Below are 18,327 nucleotides of genomic sequence, written 5' to 3' on the forward strand. Positions count from 1 at the left end.
TAGACATATCTCTCTCTCTTTCTTCTTTGGAATCGGTCCGTCCAAAATAGATTAAAGAAGATCTAATTCATAGTCAAGATCTCTTTAAAAAGATCCACTACAATAATGCCACGTACCCCACTAAATAAAAAATAATAAAATATTATTTAACCTTTTTAAAATAAAAAATATAATAATAAAATATATATATTTTGGCTCTTAGGGGTGGTTGAACTACCCTGAGGGCTACCATTTGGCCGTGGGGGTGGCTTCATGGCCAAACGGTGGCCCTCTGGGGTGGTTCGGCCACCTCCAAGAGTCACAATTCCAAAAAAAAATAATAATGGGGTGGCCGAACCACTCTCAAGGGACAAACCCATTATTATTATCTTTTTTTCTTTTGGCCCTTGAGGGTAGCCAGCCACCCCCTGTGGCCAAAATGGGGTGGCCAACCAACCCTTAGTTTTTTATTAGTTTTTGTTTCTATTTTTTATTTTAAATTGTAAATGATATTTTAATATTTTATTTTTAGTGGGACACATGTCCCATTTATGACCTTAGGATTTCTCCTAGAGCCATTATGGCCATCAACTAAGACCTCTCAACTCCAAATGGATTGGAGAGGATTCGGTTTCTTCCTCTTCCCTCTTCCCTCTTCCCTCTCCCCTCTCCCTTCACCGACGGTCGGCCGTCGGAGACCTAGAATGCCAAGTTCTGCTGACGACGAGCCACCCACATTTCCGGCGACGAGGTACCCACCATCAAAATCCCCAAATTTCAAAACCCCAACCCACTGTCAAAATCCATCTTCCCTCTCTCCTACTGATGATGAAACACACAGGTTTTTTCTGTGTCTCTCTATTATATTTCTTGTGTCAAAGTTACGTGATGTTGTGGAACAACTCTCGGGGGTTATTAATGGTGTTTGTCAATGAAATTTGGTTGACTAAATGAATTAGGCTATCAAAGCGAATCTGTTTTTGTTGGTATAATTAATAACTAAATTAGTATTAAGAGGTGGTTGGATGTTGATTATTTTAATTTTCTTATTTGATCTGAGCCTTGTATACGTATGAAAGAATAGGAATTGATTTCTCGAGCGGTTATTTTTCTTCTATGTTGCTTTGATTTATGAAGGTAATATTAATTTATTTTGCAGAAAAAATTTGAAAGTGAAATCACACCGACAAAAGTGGTTTTGGGCATATCCTTATAGTTTCCAATTTGCTTTCACCAAAAATTTATTTTTTGTAAAGGTTCTATTGATAAGAAACTTTTCATCATATTATTTAGAAATTCAGAAATCCTATGTTTTTAATCTTCATTTGAATTTCTATAATTATTCCAAACTTTCGGTTTCTTTAATTTTTTTAATTTAACTCATTTCTCTTTTTTTGAATAGAATTTTGGTATCTGATTCTATTTGATTTTTATGCTTATGTTCTGGCTGTACCCCCAATGCTAAATTTTTTCTCTGACTTACTTTGACATTCCTCCTTTTTTTTTTTTCCTGCTTCCTACTTGAAAACTTTATTTTGTTCTTCTTGGCTTATCTGTGTTTGTTTACTTCTATATTAGGATAGGGGTAATTAGAGGTTCATCTATTTGGGATAATGAACAAAAGGGTTGAGTTTTGAATTCTTGGCGTTTAAGGTTCATTTTGATTTGCAGTTTCAAAATGTGTAATTTAGAAAATAATGATTTCAAAACGTGTGATTTTAAAAATGCGATTTTCAAAAACGCAGTGAAATGTTTGAAAAAATTGTGATTTGACTTTTAAATTTATAGTTTAGCCTTTAAAATCATATATTTCTAAAAACACATTTTGCTTGGGATTTAAAAACACATATATATTTTTTCCTGTATTTTTTAACCACAATTTTTGAAATCACACTCCCACACAATGGACAAAGATTCTCTCTATTTCAAATAAAAATTGATCAGGATTTAACGGTATACACAATGTGATATTATTTATTTTTTAAAACAAATTTGCCAACATTGATATTATTTATACTATTAAATAATATGAGATGACCTTCAATTCATAGTGCATAGTTTTAAGTCGATTGAGCTACCTGTTAAAGACAAAATGAAAAGGAAGCTATTCCACTAAAATAATACACTTTGGCTTAAAATAGCACTAGGACTTTTTTTTTTTCTTTTTTAATAAACAAATCTCTAAAAAATGAGTGGTGTTTTTTTAGCAATTAAAAAGAAGAGTCTAAAAAAATGAGGTGGTTATAGAGATTGGCCTGACGCTTAGAACTACTCTGCTCAGTGATCGACGTCATTCGCAATCTCTGTCAGTAGGCCACTGCTTGGTTTCTGAAGATGGAGCTAACCGCAGCTGCGCGTCTTGTAGAGTATTCTATCTCATCTCCGCTGCTAAAACCCAGGGTTAGGGTTTCTCAGAGACCTCTCGCCCCCACTCTCACTTCTTTTCCTAAGCGCCCAATTTTCCCACCAAATCATCGCCAGCTCCTGACAATGTCTCAGGACCCACAGACCTGTGCCGCTTCGGTCGACGAAAATGGCTCGACGATAACCGCTTCTTCGTTCGGCGCAAGTAACAACACATTTTGATCATACAAATTTGGCTTCTCTGTGTTTGTTTTTGAAACTCGGAGGTGGGTTTGAGTCCTTGTTGGTTGTTTCTCAGGGGCTCGGATTGGGGAGGTCAAGAGGGTCACGAAGGAGACCAATGTGTCGGTGAAAATAAACTTGGATGGTTCCGGGGTTGCTGAGAATAATACCGGGATTCCCTTCCTTGATCACATGTTGGATGTTAGTGATTTTGGCTTTAATTTTTGATTGATTTCTATATTTGTTTCTCAATCTGGGTTTAGCTGTTTTTTGTTGTATATTCCCAGTTTCAGCTTTTTATCGAAAAACACACATACACACAAAAAAAAAAAAAAAAAAGAAGCAAATTTTACTTCACAGTATATGAATTTAGGGCAAAGATTTTTTTTTTAAAATGTTGATTATGATTTCTTCTGAGTCCACTCTTAGCTCAGCTTAGCTGGTATATGCCAACTACCTGAGTTAGAAAACACACTTTTCTTGTGATTTTATTATGTGAATTTTTAGTCTGATTGCGCTGCTTGTTCATTGTATTTACTTTGTTTTATGCTAGCAACTTGCTTCGCATGGGCTGTTGGATGTGCATGTGAAGGCTACTGGGGACATCCACATTGACGATCATCACACTAACGAGGATGTTGCTCTTGCCATTGGAACGGTACTGAAAACCCTTGCATCAATTGTTTTGTTATTGCTTATAATTTGTCCGGATGGGACACTGAATTTGAGGCTGTCCATTGCTTTTTTTTTTTTTTTACCTAGCATTCAAATAAAATAGTTTTGCATTTGGTTGCATCCCAATTAGTCTACGTTTTTCCTCAAGTCATTTTACTTATTAAAAAAAAAAAGAAAAAAAAAGTCATTTTACCAATTCTACTTTAGCCTCCTATCTCATTCAAATATATGCTTATGCTTACTTGAGAATGTTATATAAAACAGAATGGACCAAGTTAGGGACATCCAAAGATCATTCAACAGCTTTATTTTTGGATCCACCTTTTAATATCTCTGGGCGTGAGATGTACCAATCTAGTTTTGCTTGTTCTGCAGGCTTTTTTGCAGGCACTTGGTGATAGGAAAGGAATAAATCGGTTTGGTGACTTCTCTGCTCCTCTTGATGAAGCACTAATACATGTTGCGCTGGTAGGTTTGACGTGATCATTCCATGTAAATTAATCACATTATAAGTGTTTCAGTGTCAAAAAACTTACTGGAGTTAAGATTAACCTGTGTTTGCATTTGATTGGAAATCAATAGGGTATCACCAACTAATAGGATATCCTTTAAATAAATTTTGGCAAAAACACATTATAGCATGGCGGCTTTTGGGTCCTTAAATAACTGTCTGAAGCAATGCGTAATCGAGGACTTAGTAAACTTTGAAAGTTCTATGTTTTTCTATCATCTTTATGAATTATTAGTGTAGACAAGAAATAGAACATGAAATTGGTTAGAATATTGTCTTAGGACTCAGCTTTCTGATGGTTATTCTTGTAATAAATTAAGATTTTGGATGACAAACTAGTAAAGAAATGGAAGAAAAAAATATAACAAGCACACACAAGGACACAAATATTTATGTGGTTCGGCGTAATGGTCTACGTCCACGGGCGGAGACAAAATTCACTTACAAAATATAGAGTAAAAAAGGTGGCGAGTAATGCTCAAATCCCAAGTCTTAATGCACCCAAAGTCTCACTCGCTCACAAAGATAATTTTCTGATATCCTAAGTCTTTGACTAGACTATAACCAAGTTCTTTCTTACACACCCACAAAAACAAAAGGCAACAGCCTGTATTTATAGTGCACGTTCAACTGCTTTACCCACAAGACGATGAAACCCACAAGTAAAGAAAATGCTTTTAAATTTGTTCATGGAGTTGGCTGGGCAGCAAGTATGAAGTAAGGTGGCAAACAAACGAATTAGGATTAGGGGTTGGGTAGCAAAACAAAGGCTAAAAAAATAGGTGCAGTAATGCACCATAGTGCATTAATTACATCATGAATGTGGTTGGAATTCAAGCCCCTCGCATAACAGTTATTGTGCTTTTACGTGTGTGAGGTGAATTAATAGGAGAGCCCCAGATCCTGAAGGCTGAGGCGCATGGGACTTGAGCTATAATGCTATTTTCATATCATTATTGAACTTGTACTCCAGATTGTAGTATTAACTCAATGTTGAGTATTCAATGTCCTCTCTAACCACGTTTGCTTTTTTACATTCTTTTTATATTTGAAATAATTGCTTATTTATAGGACATTGTTGTTCAGGATTTATCTGGCCGACCACATCTAAGTTATGATCTGCAAATACCTACTCAGAGAGTTGGAACATATGATACTCAGGTAGGACTTGTCTTTGTTTCCTTCCCACATCAAGAATTTAGATGTCTCAATTTTTTGTTCTTCTCTGGAGCAGTTGAACTTCCTGCAGAGACATCAACACAATGTGACATCGTGTGTATCTGTAGAAATTTTCTGCAATTTTATGTAGTTTATCTGCTTGATTCTTTTATTTTAGTTTTCTTCTTGAACTTGTTACTTGAGGAGATAAGTCATTTGGACTGTTTTATTTGTAGTTGGTGGAGCACTTTTTCCAGTCTCTGGTGAATACTTCTGGCATGACACTTCACATTCGCCAGGTAATACTACTAGAAGGTTCTTAACTTTCTCATAGTCGATGTTAAATCATCTGACTAGTTCTTGAATGTTTTGATTCTTTGAAACAAAAACATGAAGTTTACTGAAATAAATACCATCTTTGTGCACTTTCTCCGAATTCGTAGATGTTTTTGTGCACTTTTGTCCAATTTATATATTTCTATGTTTTTATTAATTTTGCTTGCTGGAATATTTTGATTTTGGTTGAGCACCAGCTTGCTGGAAGAAATTCTCACCATATAATTGAAGCAACCTTCAAAGCTTTTGCAAGAGCTCTTCGACAAGCAACAGAATATGACCCACGTCGCCATGGGACCATTCCAAGGTTTGTTATTGTCCTGTTTAGCATGAATTCACATAGTCATTGCCAATGGTCTATGGACCAAGAAGCACCTACTCCCCCAATAAACATATGGTGGGGTTCGATTCAGCTAAGGTTTGTTATTGTCCTGTTGGCTTTTGGAGGTCACGGGTTCAATCCATCTCAGGCCCTTATAAGTTCTATTAGGTTTGATTTTTGAACTTAACTGTAATGATGATGAATAGTTCGACTTGTAGAATAGAACTACTCTTGTTTTTTGGAATTCATATTTTATTTCTTGGTGTCAGAGCTAATTTGTTGCTTTGAAATCATTTCCTTGGTTCATCGATCTTTTGCTGTTACCTCCAAATATAAGCCCCTATCAATCCTCCACATAATTCCTTCCTGAGGTGGTTTCTTTGGGAGTTTCTGACATTTTACTTCATGATATCAATGTGTAAGGAGATTTTCTGAGATTTTGTTGCAGTAACTCCAGAAAATTTTGGAACTTGAGTCATTTCTATTTTCTTATCGATCTGGTATTTCTTGTCATGTTTACTACCAAGTGTGTAGCACAGGGATGTTTGCTTTTGGCATTATGAGGATGTCTCTTATATGCTTATAAAAAAAAAACACACACACACACACACACACTCTTTAGAAACTAGTATACTTTAAGTAATGTATGGCATGTGAAACTCAATCTAAATATGCATTCCATTTGGTTCTTGCAGTTCAAAAGGAGTGCTATCACGTTCTTGATTGTTAATCATCATGCTAAAGGTCGATAATGTTAACCTCATATCCTCATTTTCCTCAAGCGTGCTACTGGGAGAATTAAGTTGATGATCCCACATGTATTGTGCTATTGATCACCAGTTGAAGCTCCGCCTTGCTGAGAAAAACAATATACAGACCTTGGTGCTACTACATGAGCGATGGGTCTCCAACACACAAGCTATCAAGGACGGATGGTTGCTTGTATGAGTTGTTGTAGACCTAATACTGAATCGATCAACAATAAATGAGTCCTCGGAGTTACATTTTGGTGCTCCTTTTGTTATCTACTTGTTGTTGAGACCTGTCAATCATTGAACATTTGAACTTGCAGATTTATCAATATACATGGCCTTGGTGCTAACATATTGTTAAATTTTGCCCTTATCTATTCTCATAGATAAAATCATTTTAGGATATTAGACAAATCTCCCATCTTGTAGTTATTATAATTTGGTGATGATTGTACAACCTTTTTGTGTTTTAGAGTTGGCGTGTAGAATAATGAGGTTACTTCTTATTCCTGTTGGTTGTCCTTCATCGACCATGGGCTCAATATATGAGCTTGACCAAAGGAGAAAGGGAGGAAAAATCTTGACCAAGATGAGGTGTGATACTGGTGGTGCCTGCTACTGCCAGGCGGCGCTAACCCCGTGAATTAGTGCCATCTGATGCACGATTGGCCAAAAATAGCTACCAAAATAGCCATCAAGCAGCACAACAAGCTCTCTTTTACGGTTAAGTTCACAATGCTATTTAACACGAGGGAAAACAAATAAAAAAAGAGTACTAATAAATAAATGCTTTATAACTCCAGAACATAGGAATATAAATAAAATTCCGCTTACCGGCAAGCAGCAAAAACGAGCTCAATCAAAGGACCAAGTAATACCAAATGGGCATATAACTTCAATTTTTTTTTTTTAATACATCTTGCATCAAAATGCTCGATTGTTACAAAAACCCTTCAGCTGCGTTGAGGTCATTTAATATCTCAGACTTAACCTCTTCCGGAAGTGGGGCAGATGGACCTGCCTTCGAGTAGAAGCTGGCCAATGATCTAATAGCTTTCTCTAACACAACATATGATTCCTACAAGTGAAGCCAGAAAATTGTAAATTCGTTTGTAATCATCCAACAAAAACATAACAAATCCCTGTGCTTTCTAAAGTTTGTCCAAAATTGAAAATACCTCTTGAACCACAGTCTGTTGCCCCCTCCAGCTGCTCAAATACTCTCTAATGGACTCCTTTGCTGCATCTGCAGTGCGTCTGAACTTAGCAATATCCTTGGGGTTTTCTTTCAAGGATTCACGCAGTGTCTTCAGAACCTCTCTCGCTGACTTCAAGTAAGCCTTCGGCAACACTTTACCGGACTTGGTCTTCTCATTAGGATCAAATAATGATTTGACGGCCCCAACAATTCCTGCATCCTCTTCCTCTTTGCCATTTGAATTTTCTTCAGCCCAAACAATCGATGGTGTTAAGCCATAGTTGAAGGTAAGTGTGGTAACCAACGAAGCACCAGTACACACTATGATATGTCGGCGACTTGATGGAGCTTCATGGGAGGATAGCACAACATGACTCCTTAAGTGCAGTTTATCTGTTGTGTCAGAGTCGAGAAAGAATGGAGGCATAATGAGGAACAAGAAGAATCATATGAAATTCTTTTTCTAAATGCTACAGGAAGACACTAAATGTAGCCATATATCAACACAATGACATTGCATGAGCTAAGAGACATGACAGGAAGAATGGCCAGTATGTAATGCAGGCCTATAGTTTCTCAGTGAAGAAATAATGGAATCTGAACTCATTTTCTTCTACAACATTTGTAATTACACCTGTGACAAACAAGGAGCAGCTATGGGTTTTGCAGCAATAATTAAACATTAGGAAGAAACATATATCTTAACACTGGAAACACATGACGAACATTTTATAAGATTGATAACAATGACATGTAATCTGGGAAAAACGACTGAGCCCACTTCATCTATGCCATTAACCACAGGAATTGAAGGAAAAGAAAAACACATAGATATCTTGTTACTCACACTCATTGTCAGGTTTCAAAAAATTCTGCATTCTCTTGGAGATTACAGTGGGGCAAGTCTTTGCAGCAAGAAAAACCTCCATCTTTGTTCATTAAAAATCAACCAAGTTGGGTGCAGCAGCAAATGGCTTCAATCATGCCACCCACTCCATGCTTACAGCAATTCCACCTTCACCAACACCTAAATACGCCATACAATCTTTCTCATCAATTTCAACTTCACTATACGATTTAGCTATTGAGTTGTACAAATCGCACAACAAAAATCAGCACCCAATTCAGCTAACATAAATGTTTTAAGAGATGAGAATTATGAAAACACAAGTATAGAGAAACAAACATATGCACAAAAACCAAGACTCTATTGCTCACCTGATATGTGTGCCTTAACAACAGAGGCTTCCCTTTACTATCTCTGCCTCGGCTTCTCTTCCGAATGGTTTCTCACTTTCTGGCGCTGAAGATTTTATCCAGAGGCACACAGGAAGTACTTGCAGAAAAAATGCTGGGGCACAATAGTCATTCGAGCCGAGAAACCTCTAAAAGTTTTTCTAGTCCTCTAAAGTGTGATATGTATTTTAAAATACCTATTAAATTTAAGATAATTATTTTTTAATTTTGATACATTCGTCATTTTAAATATAATATATATTTTTTTTCATATATTGAGTAAACTTCAAATCCGTATAAAACGAGTAATTCTATAAGTTCATCTTATATCACTTTTATGTCCTTTTAAAAATGATGTGACTCTTAAAATTACCATTTGATTTGTGATTGATCAATATTGAATTTTGATCTAATGATAATTTTAAAAGCCATCTCATTTTTTGAGTAACACAACCAGCGACTATACCTAACTACAAATCCATTGTGCGGGAGTGTGATTTCAAAAAATTGTAGTTTAAAAACATAGAAAAAAAAATATATATGCATTTTTAAACCTCAAGCAAAATGTGTTTTAAAAAATGTATGATTTTAAAGGCTACTAAACGATAAATTTAAAGGTCAAATCGCAATTTTATCAAACACTTTACTGCAATTTTAAAATTACATTTTCAAAATCACACATTTTAAAATCATTATTTTCTAAATCACACATTTTGAAACTGCAAATCAAAATGAACCTTAATCGCGAAGAATTCAGAACTCAACCCTTTTGTTCATTATCCCAAATAGATGAACCTCTAATTATCCCTATCCTAATATAGAAGTAAACAAACACACAAAAGCCAAGAATAAAAAAAAAAAGTTTCAAGTAGAAGCAGGAAAAAAAAAAAAAAAATGTCAACGTGAGCAAGGGAAAAAATTTTGCACCAGGAGTATGCCCATAGAATCTTTCCCAAAACCGCTCGTTCCTACAAAAAATAAAGGGGAGCTTTTATTTTAGACCCCTAAATTACTAAGCGATTTGAAAAGTCCTTAACTTTAAAACCTCTAAAAATAAATTGTGTTATTAACACGCGAAAAGATATATATATATAACACATAGGTCTCATATATTTTTTTAATAATTTAAATAATGCATGTTCTTTTTAAAAGTTGGTTAGTAGAAAATTTGTGTCATTTAACTTTCGATAAAGTTTTCTTTCAACTTAGTCTATAAAATTGATATGTGTCATTTTTTTAGTAACATGTGAGATGCACATGAGTTTTTAGTAAAATTTATTCAAACTTTGTTCTTATTATTAAAAAAATACGTATGTTTAAGGAATATATATATATATATATATATATTTTTTATAAATTAAGTTAAAGAAAATTTCCCCACTCGAGAAAAACTTTGTCCTTTTTAACTTTTGTCATCTTAATATTTATTGTATATGTCGTATTAATTTAAAGATAATAATTAATATTTAAAATATTTTTACATAATGAAATGCGTTAATTAACATTTAAATTATACGGGGTACCGATTGGCGATTCTTTTCTTTTTGCAGATGCCTTATTTAATCCTCGCGCGCTTTATAACGCAACCTCGTTTGCTTTCTCAGTATGTGAACTCCGAGCCAACTCCGCGCCCTGAAAAACTAAACTAGCCGTATACTGTACATACCTGCAAGTTTCAGTGCTTGCAAAGCAATCCTCCCTCTAGAGAGAGGTATGGAAGATTCGAGTAATTGTTCATCGCTTTCAGACCAACGGCACGACGCCGTTTCATCAACGCAACAACAACGCAAGGATTCGCACAAGCGGGACCATCCAAAACGGCCAGCGACCAAGCTCTCACCGGGCCAGGCGGCCTTCCGATTCCTCATACACGTGTCGTCCACACGCCGCCTCCTCGGCAACAACGGCGCCGGCGTGTCGCGCATCCGGCGAGAGACCGGCTCCAGAATTCACTGCGAGGCGGCGGCGCCCGGATCCGATCACCGGATCGTCCTCATCGTCGGATCCGGGTTGAGAGCCGAGCGCAAGCTGTCAAACGCTCAGGAGGCGATGCTTAGGGTTTTCGAGAGGGTTTGGGAATCGGCGGTGGCGGAGAATGAGATTGAGGTGTGGTGGAAAATGGTGGCGCACAGGTCTCAGATTGGTCCGGTGGTGGGGAAAGGAGGTAAGAACATCAAAAGAGTGAGAAGCGAGAGCGGCGCTCAGGTCAGGATCTTTCCGGCGCCGGATTGGACGGTCAATGACTACGAGTTCATTCAGGTGAGGGTGAGAGAAAGAGAGTGAGTTCTTCTGGCCATGAGGTTCAGGCGCAATCTGTTTGCTTCTCGAGAAGAAAACGAGAGAAACGAAAGCAGGAGTGCGAGAGGAAAGCGAATTACTTTTAGCATTTCTTTTCTTTTGATTTTACGTTTCGCTTTTGTTAGAGCACCAAAGGGAGCTTTTGTTCCCTATGTTGATCTGTCGCTGTTCCCATGAAGATTTTACTTGAGTCATAAATATCGTCTATAGACTATAGCTATATCAATCTCTGTAATTAGTTACTTTATGCTGGAGTTTTATTAATCTCTATTACTTATATATTTCTGTGGAAAATTTTACTCGAAAGTAAAAGTATAGTCTGATTAGTATCACAATATGGCCAATCTACTAAACATAGGAAAATTTTGCTGTGTGTCGGCAGATTACTGGTGTTGCTTCGGCTGTAAAAAAAGCACTGATTGATGTTTCTAACTGTCTCCAAGACTGTCCACCGTTAGACAAATGCTTAACCTGGTTGACCAGAACTCTTGAAGGCTCTTCCGAGGGCTCTTCCCACGTAGCCTCCCCTGATCCACATGCAGAGCTTTCCCCACCTTTTAGTTCGCCTGGAAACTCAGGAATTAGCGCTTTGAATGGCAATAGGTCGATTCGAGCTGACAATGGAGGAGATTCCAGCCAAGACAAAAAGGGTAGACAACAAGAAGAAGTTGTGTTCAGAATGCTGTGTACTAATCATGCAGCTAGTTGGGTGATTGGCAAAAAAGGGGCCATAGTCAGAGCTCTGGAGAATGAATCTGGTGCTTCTATAATGTTTGCAGCTTCTTTAACCGAGTCCAGGGAGCGTGTGGCCACTGTCTCTGCGCGGGAGGTTTGTCATGCTGCCATAATTCCTGGAAGCTCTACCATTAATTCTCATGCTAGTGGAGTATTTTTTGTATAAATGTGCTATTATTGATCTGAGGTTGACTTAATCTCTTATAGGACCTTGAATCAGCCTGCTCTCCTGCACAAAACGCGGTAGTTCTTCTATTTGCAAGAATTATTGGGGGTGTTGCTGAGAGGGGAGGCTTGAGTGAGGGTAGGCGTGTAATGGCTAAGCTTCTAGTTGCATCGGACTTGGTTGGTTGTTTGGGTAGCAATGACGATGAGATACTTTCAGAAATGAGAGAAGTCACTGGTGCTGACATATGGGCATTGGAAAGGGAGCAGACTCTGAATTGTGCTTCAGTTAATGATGTAGTAGTACAGGTGAGATTACCTCCCATATTTATCTAAAGTCAACTGTGATATATGAAGGATCTTATGGTATTAATCAGCACAATTGAACAAGAGCTTTTTGTGAGATTTTGATATTGATAATTGCCTTGTGTGTTGTGAAAAGTTTCTTTATTTTCAGTGTTTACGAAGTGTGTTTTCTAGTAAACCATATATTGTCCATTCAGGAATTTTCTTATGTTATCCAGTTAGTTTGAGATATTACAGTCCATTGAAACATCATGATATCTTTTTCTTTTTAAAATTCTAGGATAACTCAGCTAGATTTTTGTGCATGTGATCTGGATGTTTATTCTAGCCAAATAAGACAAAAAAAAAAAAAAAAAAAAAAAGAAAGAAAGAAAGAAAAAGAAAAGAAGAAGAAGAAGAAGAAAGATTTATACGTTTACTGTTGGGGAATCCCAACAGTAAAATTTAGATGGCTAATTGTTATAAAGAATGGAAGGTTATATCTTGTGATGTTGGGTGATTGCCTAACTGGTAGGCAGCCTATTTAGGCATTTTGGGAGACCTATGAATCCTTGTTTATAACTTCAACTGGTAAGAAACTTTTGATGCCACCTACTAGCGAAGATTTATACTGAAATGGGAATGTGTAATTTGTGCAGATTACAGGAGAGTATAAAAGTGTACAGCATGCTCTGTTTCAAGTCACGGGTTGTCTGAGGGATGGTCAAGTGAGAGCAAAGAAGCCTCACGTAAGAGTGACTGAGGATCCTCTGAGAAATGATCTTGTTCCCCACAACATAGGTGGTCTCTCTTCAGCACTGAGGTTGCAGCAGGTGGAAATCCATCCCCACCCCCCCTGTTTGCAGTTGTTTTTGGTTTCTCCAGATTCTTCAAAAGTATATAGTTCACTCCACGGGTCTCACTTTAAAAGAGAATTCTTTCTTTGCAAAAGCGACCGATCAACATAGGAAAAATAAGCAGATTAGGCAGCTAATAGCAAAAGTAAAGGAAGATGAATTGATTCAGGTGAGACAGAGATTGTTTTGATCATGGGATTCAGGCCCCATGTTTGGTTCTCTAGAAAGAAAATGAGAGAAATGAAAGCAAAGTGCAACAAAAATACTTTTGGAATTTCCTTCTTTTCCTATTTTTTGCTTAGAGCACCAAAAGGAGGCCAGAGCTATTAATCTGCTTTTCTTAGTGCCCAATCTGCTTATTTCCGATGCTGATCTATTGCTTTTTTAGCAAGTATTTTCTTTGAGAAAAATATTCCAGGACATAAATATCGTCTTTAATGGTATAGTGATCTATATGATTACTTCATATTGAAGCTTTAATGGCAATTTTTGACGAATATTTGATTAGAGACTTTTTTTTTGGCCATATTTGCTACATTTTTTCTTAAGAAAATTTAACCTGAACATAAAGTAGAATCTTGGTTCACAGCAAAGCTAGTCTGGTAGACATATCTAAGCAGAGAAAAATTTTGCTCCCTTTTTCCCATCTGAGAATTTGTTTACACTGTGAGGGGGCAGATTACCGATGGCCCTTTGGCTTCCAAGAAAGAACAGGATGTTTCTACTTATCTCCAAGATTGTCTATCAGTAGGCAAAGCCCCAACCCCTTTTACCAGACCTCTTGGAAGCTCTTCCTATGGAGCCTCTCCTGATCCACATGCAGAGCTTTTCTCACATCTTAGTTCGCCATTACTACCTTTGCCTGGAAATTCGGGAAATAGTTCTTCAAATGCCAATACGTTGTCATCACTGATACATGCTAATGGAGTAGTTTCGGGCCAAGACAAAAAGGGTACACGACAAGAAGTTGTGTTCAGAATGCTGTGTTCTGGTCATGCGGCTGGGTCTGTGATTGGCAAAAAAGGGACCATTGTCAGAGCGCTGCAGAATGAAGCTGGTGCTTCTATATCATTTTCATCTCCATTAACTGAGTCCCATGAACGGGTCGTCACCATCTCTGCATGGGAGGTTCGTCATGCTATTGTAATTCTTAGAAGCTCTACCATTAATTCTCACGCTAGTGGAGTAGTTTCTGTAGAAATATTCTACATTTTTGTTAAAAAAAATTTAATTTCTTTCTGGATCCTAAACACATGAACACACTCACAGTCCTATATATCATCTTTATCATTGATCTGGGGTTGACTTGATATCTTGTAGAACCTTGAATCAGCGTACTCTCCTGCACAAAATGCTGTAGTTCTTGTCTTCCGTAGAATTATCGAGGGTGTCATTGGAAGGGGACATCTATCAGGCTTGAGTGAGGGTAGACCTGTAACAGCCAAGCTTCTAGTTTCATCAGACTTGGTTGGTTGTTTGAGTGGCAATGACGGTAAGGAACTTTCAGGAATGAGAGAAGTCACTGGTGCTGACATACTGATATTGGAAGAAGACCAGATTTTAGATTGTGCTTCAGTGAATGATGTAGTAGTACAGGTGCGATTACCTTTCATATTTATCTAAGTTTAAGTATGATTTTTGAAGGATCTTACAGATCAACACAACTGAACTAGAATATGTTGCGAGATTTTAATTTTGATGATCACCTTATGTTGTGAAAGTGTCTTTTATTTTTGGTGTTTATGAAGTGTCTTTTTCTAGTAAAACATACATTTTCCGTATCAGTACTTATTTAGGTTATCTGGTTAATTTGAGATATTATAATTCTTAGATACATGATAATTCCTTTTTCTTTTCAAAATTTTAGGATAGCCCTGCTAGAGTTTTGTACATGTGATTTGTATGCTTAATTCCAGCTAAATAAGGAAAGAAAAAGAGAGATTTATTGTTCATTGTAGGAGAGTCCCATGTGTTTATGTATACATGCATGCGTAATACCGTTCAGGTCCTAATTGCTTTAAATTTTCTTGTGATTGCATTTTGGCAAGTTGTCATCTACCAACAAAACTTGGACAGCTAATTGTTATAAAGAATGAAATGTTATATCTTGTGATGTTGGGCAATTGCCCAATGTAGACGGCCTTTCAGGCATTTATGGAGAGCTATGAGTCCGTGTTTTTAACTCGAATTGCTAGTCATAATTTATACTGAGAGAATAACATGTAACTTGTGCAGATTTCAGGAGAGTATAAAAGTGTACAGGAAGCTTTGTTTCTTGTCACTGGTAGTTTGAGGGATAAATTTTTGCCCAGTGAGGTGTTCAAAGAAGCGAGAGCAAAGTCCCACTGTGTAAGAGTGAATGAGGACCCTCTGAGAAACAACCCTGTTCCCCACAACATAGGTTCTTCACCACCGAGGTTCCAGGTGCGCACCCCCCCCCAACCCATCTTCCCCTTCTCATCGTTTTGCAGTTGTCTCCAGATTCTTGAAAAATATGTGGTTCACTGTAAGGGCTCAGAGTTTAGAGGTGGCTATAATTGCAGACTGGGAGAAGAGGACAAACCACGGCGATTTCAGATCATGAAAGGGGCTTGACAACCTTTGGTGGGGATTATGAGCTTGGGAGGTCAGTATTGTGCAACTACGGAAGCTGTCCTGTTCTTTTCTTTCTTGTCTTTTTTTTTTCTTCATATATACAAGTGAACCAAGGGAGGAATGAGATTGCTCTGCATGCTATTTGAAGTTTGATATTTGCATAGTTCTAGGCAGCTGGATAGGGACTACTATGGGTAGGGCCTGAGTAGAAGTTCATATACTTCTATAATTTAGGTATCACCGCTTTAGTGTTTATTAACTACCTTATGCAAAGGGTGACGGTTCAAGATGATTACGTAATATTACATAATTTTTAATATCTATATAAAAGAATAGAAAATGGAAAAAGAGGAAGAAAATTGGCATCTTAGTACTTGTTTGGAAAAAAAGGGCATTGATGGCTTCAGTAATTTATATTATTTTGTTGATTATGGTGATACTTTTATACTGAGAACCAACTTGTACTTCTATCCCTTAGCAAAATGTAATGGGTTGATCCAAACTCCTTTGGATGCTTAAACTCAGCTTCTTAGATGCTAATCTATTTCATTTTACTAAAAATATAACAGTGATGTTGGGGCCATCAATAAAATTAATCGCCTTTGATAGAAAATCAAAAGATTTAACATTCTTTAAGACCTATTTAGCTGCAAATATCTACCCTTCAACCTTTCCAAACATATATGATATATATGGGTTTATATTATATATATCACATTTTCTTTTTTGTGCAGTGGAAACAAACTTGCTACAGTGACAAATACAACGGTGGAGATTCGGATTTCTGAACATGTTTTTGGCTCTGTCTACGGTGAAGATGGGACCAATTTGGAGAGCATAATACAGGTAACTAACTATACAAAAGACAAAAAGAATTATTGTTGTGGACTCTGTTGTATTCATCTTTTACGCATTATTTCCGTGAATAGCTTGAGGCAGTCAATTGGTGCCTGGAAAACTTGCTTTTTCTCTTGTCAAAAGCTATACATAAAATATCACAAATTAAAGTATGAAGGAAAGTTGAAATTATGATAAGTTGCTTATCTGGAACATTTAAATAAGGTTTACTTTCTGTTGTTTGTTTTAAATTTGGATGTCAATTCCCGTATAACCTGAATGATTTGTTTTTAATACTGGGTAGTTTTGTGTTGTTTTTTTTTAGTGTTATTATAAACACGGTAACAATCACTTCAGTATGGGGCGCCCATTGATCTATGGGCATGACTAAACCATTTTAGCTTGCGTCCTCTCATCCTGTTCTCAATTAATGGTGCTTTTAACTTCCGATTAATGCAGTGATTATTGATTAAATTATGTGATTTTAACTTGTACTATAAATTAAGAAAATAAATTGAAAAAGAAATCTGAGATTAGGCTCCATGATAATGTTTCAAGATCAGTGGAAGAACATTTCAAAGATATAAACATAGCAGCACTTTGATATGAAGACAAGTTGCAGATACTCTCTGATGCAACTTTCTGTTTCAAATAGGCCGCCTCTTCTTCGGTGGTGGTACTGTAAATAAGCCACTAGGACCCAAAAGGGGAAGAGAAAAATTTGAGTCCATATACATCCATACATAAACACGCTTATATGCATCCACACATAAACATATAAACATTTTCATACAAACTGTGCTAACCCTTGCAGTCAGTTAAATCTTTTACCTCTTCATTTGGTAAAATCTGAATCAGATTTCAGGTGCAAAAGTCACAGTGCATGATCCTCGTCCTGGTGAAAGAGAAGGGAGGGTCGTTATTTCAGGGACACCTGATAAAACCCTTGCAGCTCAGAGCTTGCTTCAAGCCTTCATCCAATCTGCAGGGAAAGCACCATATCATTAGTCTCATCTCATTTAATCATCAAGTGATTGACTGACAGCTAGGTTTTGTTGCTCACTTTAGTTGTCCTTTAGGAGTAGCTGGTCCCCGCGCATTTCTCATACTTCTATGCAGATTCTACTCGAAAGCTCTTAAGGAAGAGAATCTGAGCAAAGAAGGAAAGTAAGGGCGTCATTCAGTCACCACCTACCACAAATCAACTGAGAAAGAAAACTTCAGCCAAGAATTTTGTCGATCACCTATTGAGCTTGCGGAGAAAGGATTATCTCTTCCTTTTACGATGGTGACTTCCATGTTAATAATACTCACAGTTAATACTCACGATGTAACTACGGGTTTATGTCTCCAAATTTTCTTGTATAAATACCCTATCATCTAATTGATCAATCATCAAGAAAATATACAGTTTGTATAAAGTTTTTCTTTCTTTGTATACCTTCTTCATTTTGTATCTCTGATTTTTAACCTGCTTTAGATACAAACTCTGAAGGTCCCCTTCTCTGTTTTAAGAGTATTTTGTTCAACCTCTTGCAGACAGAGCTTCTCTGTTCTCTTTAATTGGGACTCTGTTGTTCCGAAGTTAGTAGAATCACGATGTTCTCATTGGTCCGAGAACGTCGTCGATATTGAAACCCATATTCAATTTGGGTGCTTTCCTTCGTGGTAATTTTTGCTTACCCAGTGTCAGTGGTGTTTATTTTTCACCACCATGTGCAGATTTCCTTATGTTGCTGTGAGTGTCGTATCGTGCTGCTCCGCTTTCTCACGTTTGGGGTGGTTTGGCCACCCCATTTGGC

At 37.0% G+C, this 18,327-nt stretch overlaps 3 protein-coding genes across 7 annotated transcripts; 2 read left to right on the forward strand and 1 right to left on the reverse strand.

Moving 5' to 3' along the window:
* The first annotated feature begins 2,223 nt into the window (after positions 1–2,223).
* Positions 2,224–6,593, forward strand: LOC132172799 (imidazoleglycerol-phosphate dehydratase, chloroplastic-like). Its single transcript, XM_059584371.1, has 8 exons — positions 2,224–2,548; positions 2,642–2,766; positions 3,119–3,223; positions 3,616–3,708; positions 4,838–4,912; positions 5,146–5,208; positions 5,443–5,552; positions 6,263–6,593. Exons 1-8 carry the CDS (start codon positions 2,314–2,316, stop codon positions 6,288–6,290), a joined length of 834 nt encoding a protein of 277 aa, XP_059440354.1. The 5' UTR covers positions 2,224–2,313; the 3' UTR covers positions 6,291–6,593.
* A 483-nt stretch (positions 6,594–7,076) lies between these two features.
* LOC132171755 (photosystem II D1 precursor processing protein PSB27-H2, chloroplastic-like) lies at positions 7,077–8,870 on the reverse strand. Of its 2 annotated transcripts, none has more exons than XM_059583150.1 (4): positions 8,736–8,870; positions 8,365–8,532; positions 7,498–7,910; positions 7,077–7,397 (listed from the first exon to the last, which is right to left on the reverse strand). In XM_059583150.1, exons 2-4 carry the CDS (start codon positions 8,444–8,446, stop codon positions 7,260–7,262), a joined length of 633 nt encoding a protein of 210 aa, XP_059439133.1. In that variant the 5' UTR covers positions 8,447–8,532; positions 8,736–8,870; the 3' UTR covers positions 7,077–7,259. The 2 variants fall into 2 exon arrangements, with proteins under 2 accessions (XP_059439133.1, XP_059439132.1); XM_059583149.1 differs by having other exon boundaries at positions 8,365–8,544.
* Positions 8,871–10,323: 1,453 nt separating this feature from the next.
* LOC132171056 (RNA-binding KH domain-containing protein RCF3-like) lies at positions 10,324–17,965 on the forward strand. 4 transcript variants are annotated; one of them, XM_059582265.1, is made up of 10 exons: positions 10,327–11,012; positions 11,434–11,880; positions 11,994–12,260; positions 12,896–13,069; positions 13,772–14,236; positions 14,414–14,689; positions 15,329–15,517; positions 15,637–15,719; positions 16,423–16,534; positions 17,384–17,965. In XM_059582265.1, exons 1-10 carry the CDS (start codon positions 10,467–10,469, stop codon positions 17,531–17,533), a joined length of 2,709 nt encoding a protein of 902 aa, XP_059438248.1. In that variant the 5' UTR covers positions 10,327–10,466; the 3' UTR covers positions 17,534–17,965. The 4 variants fall into 4 exon arrangements, with proteins under 4 accessions (XP_059438249.1, XP_059438248.1, XP_059438245.1 ...); XM_059582262.1 differs by having other exon boundaries at positions 17,391–17,965; XM_059582264.1 differs by having other exon boundaries at positions 10,328–11,012; positions 13,772–14,221; positions 17,391–17,965.
* The last annotated feature ends 362 nt before the right edge of the window (positions 17,966–18,327 follow it).

This window comes from Corylus avellana, chromosome ca2 (assembly GCF_901000735.1).
Source record: "Corylus avellana chromosome ca2, CavTom2PMs-1.0".
Classification (NCBI taxonomy): Eukaryota; Viridiplantae; Streptophyta; class Magnoliopsida; order Fagales; family Betulaceae; genus Corylus; species Corylus avellana.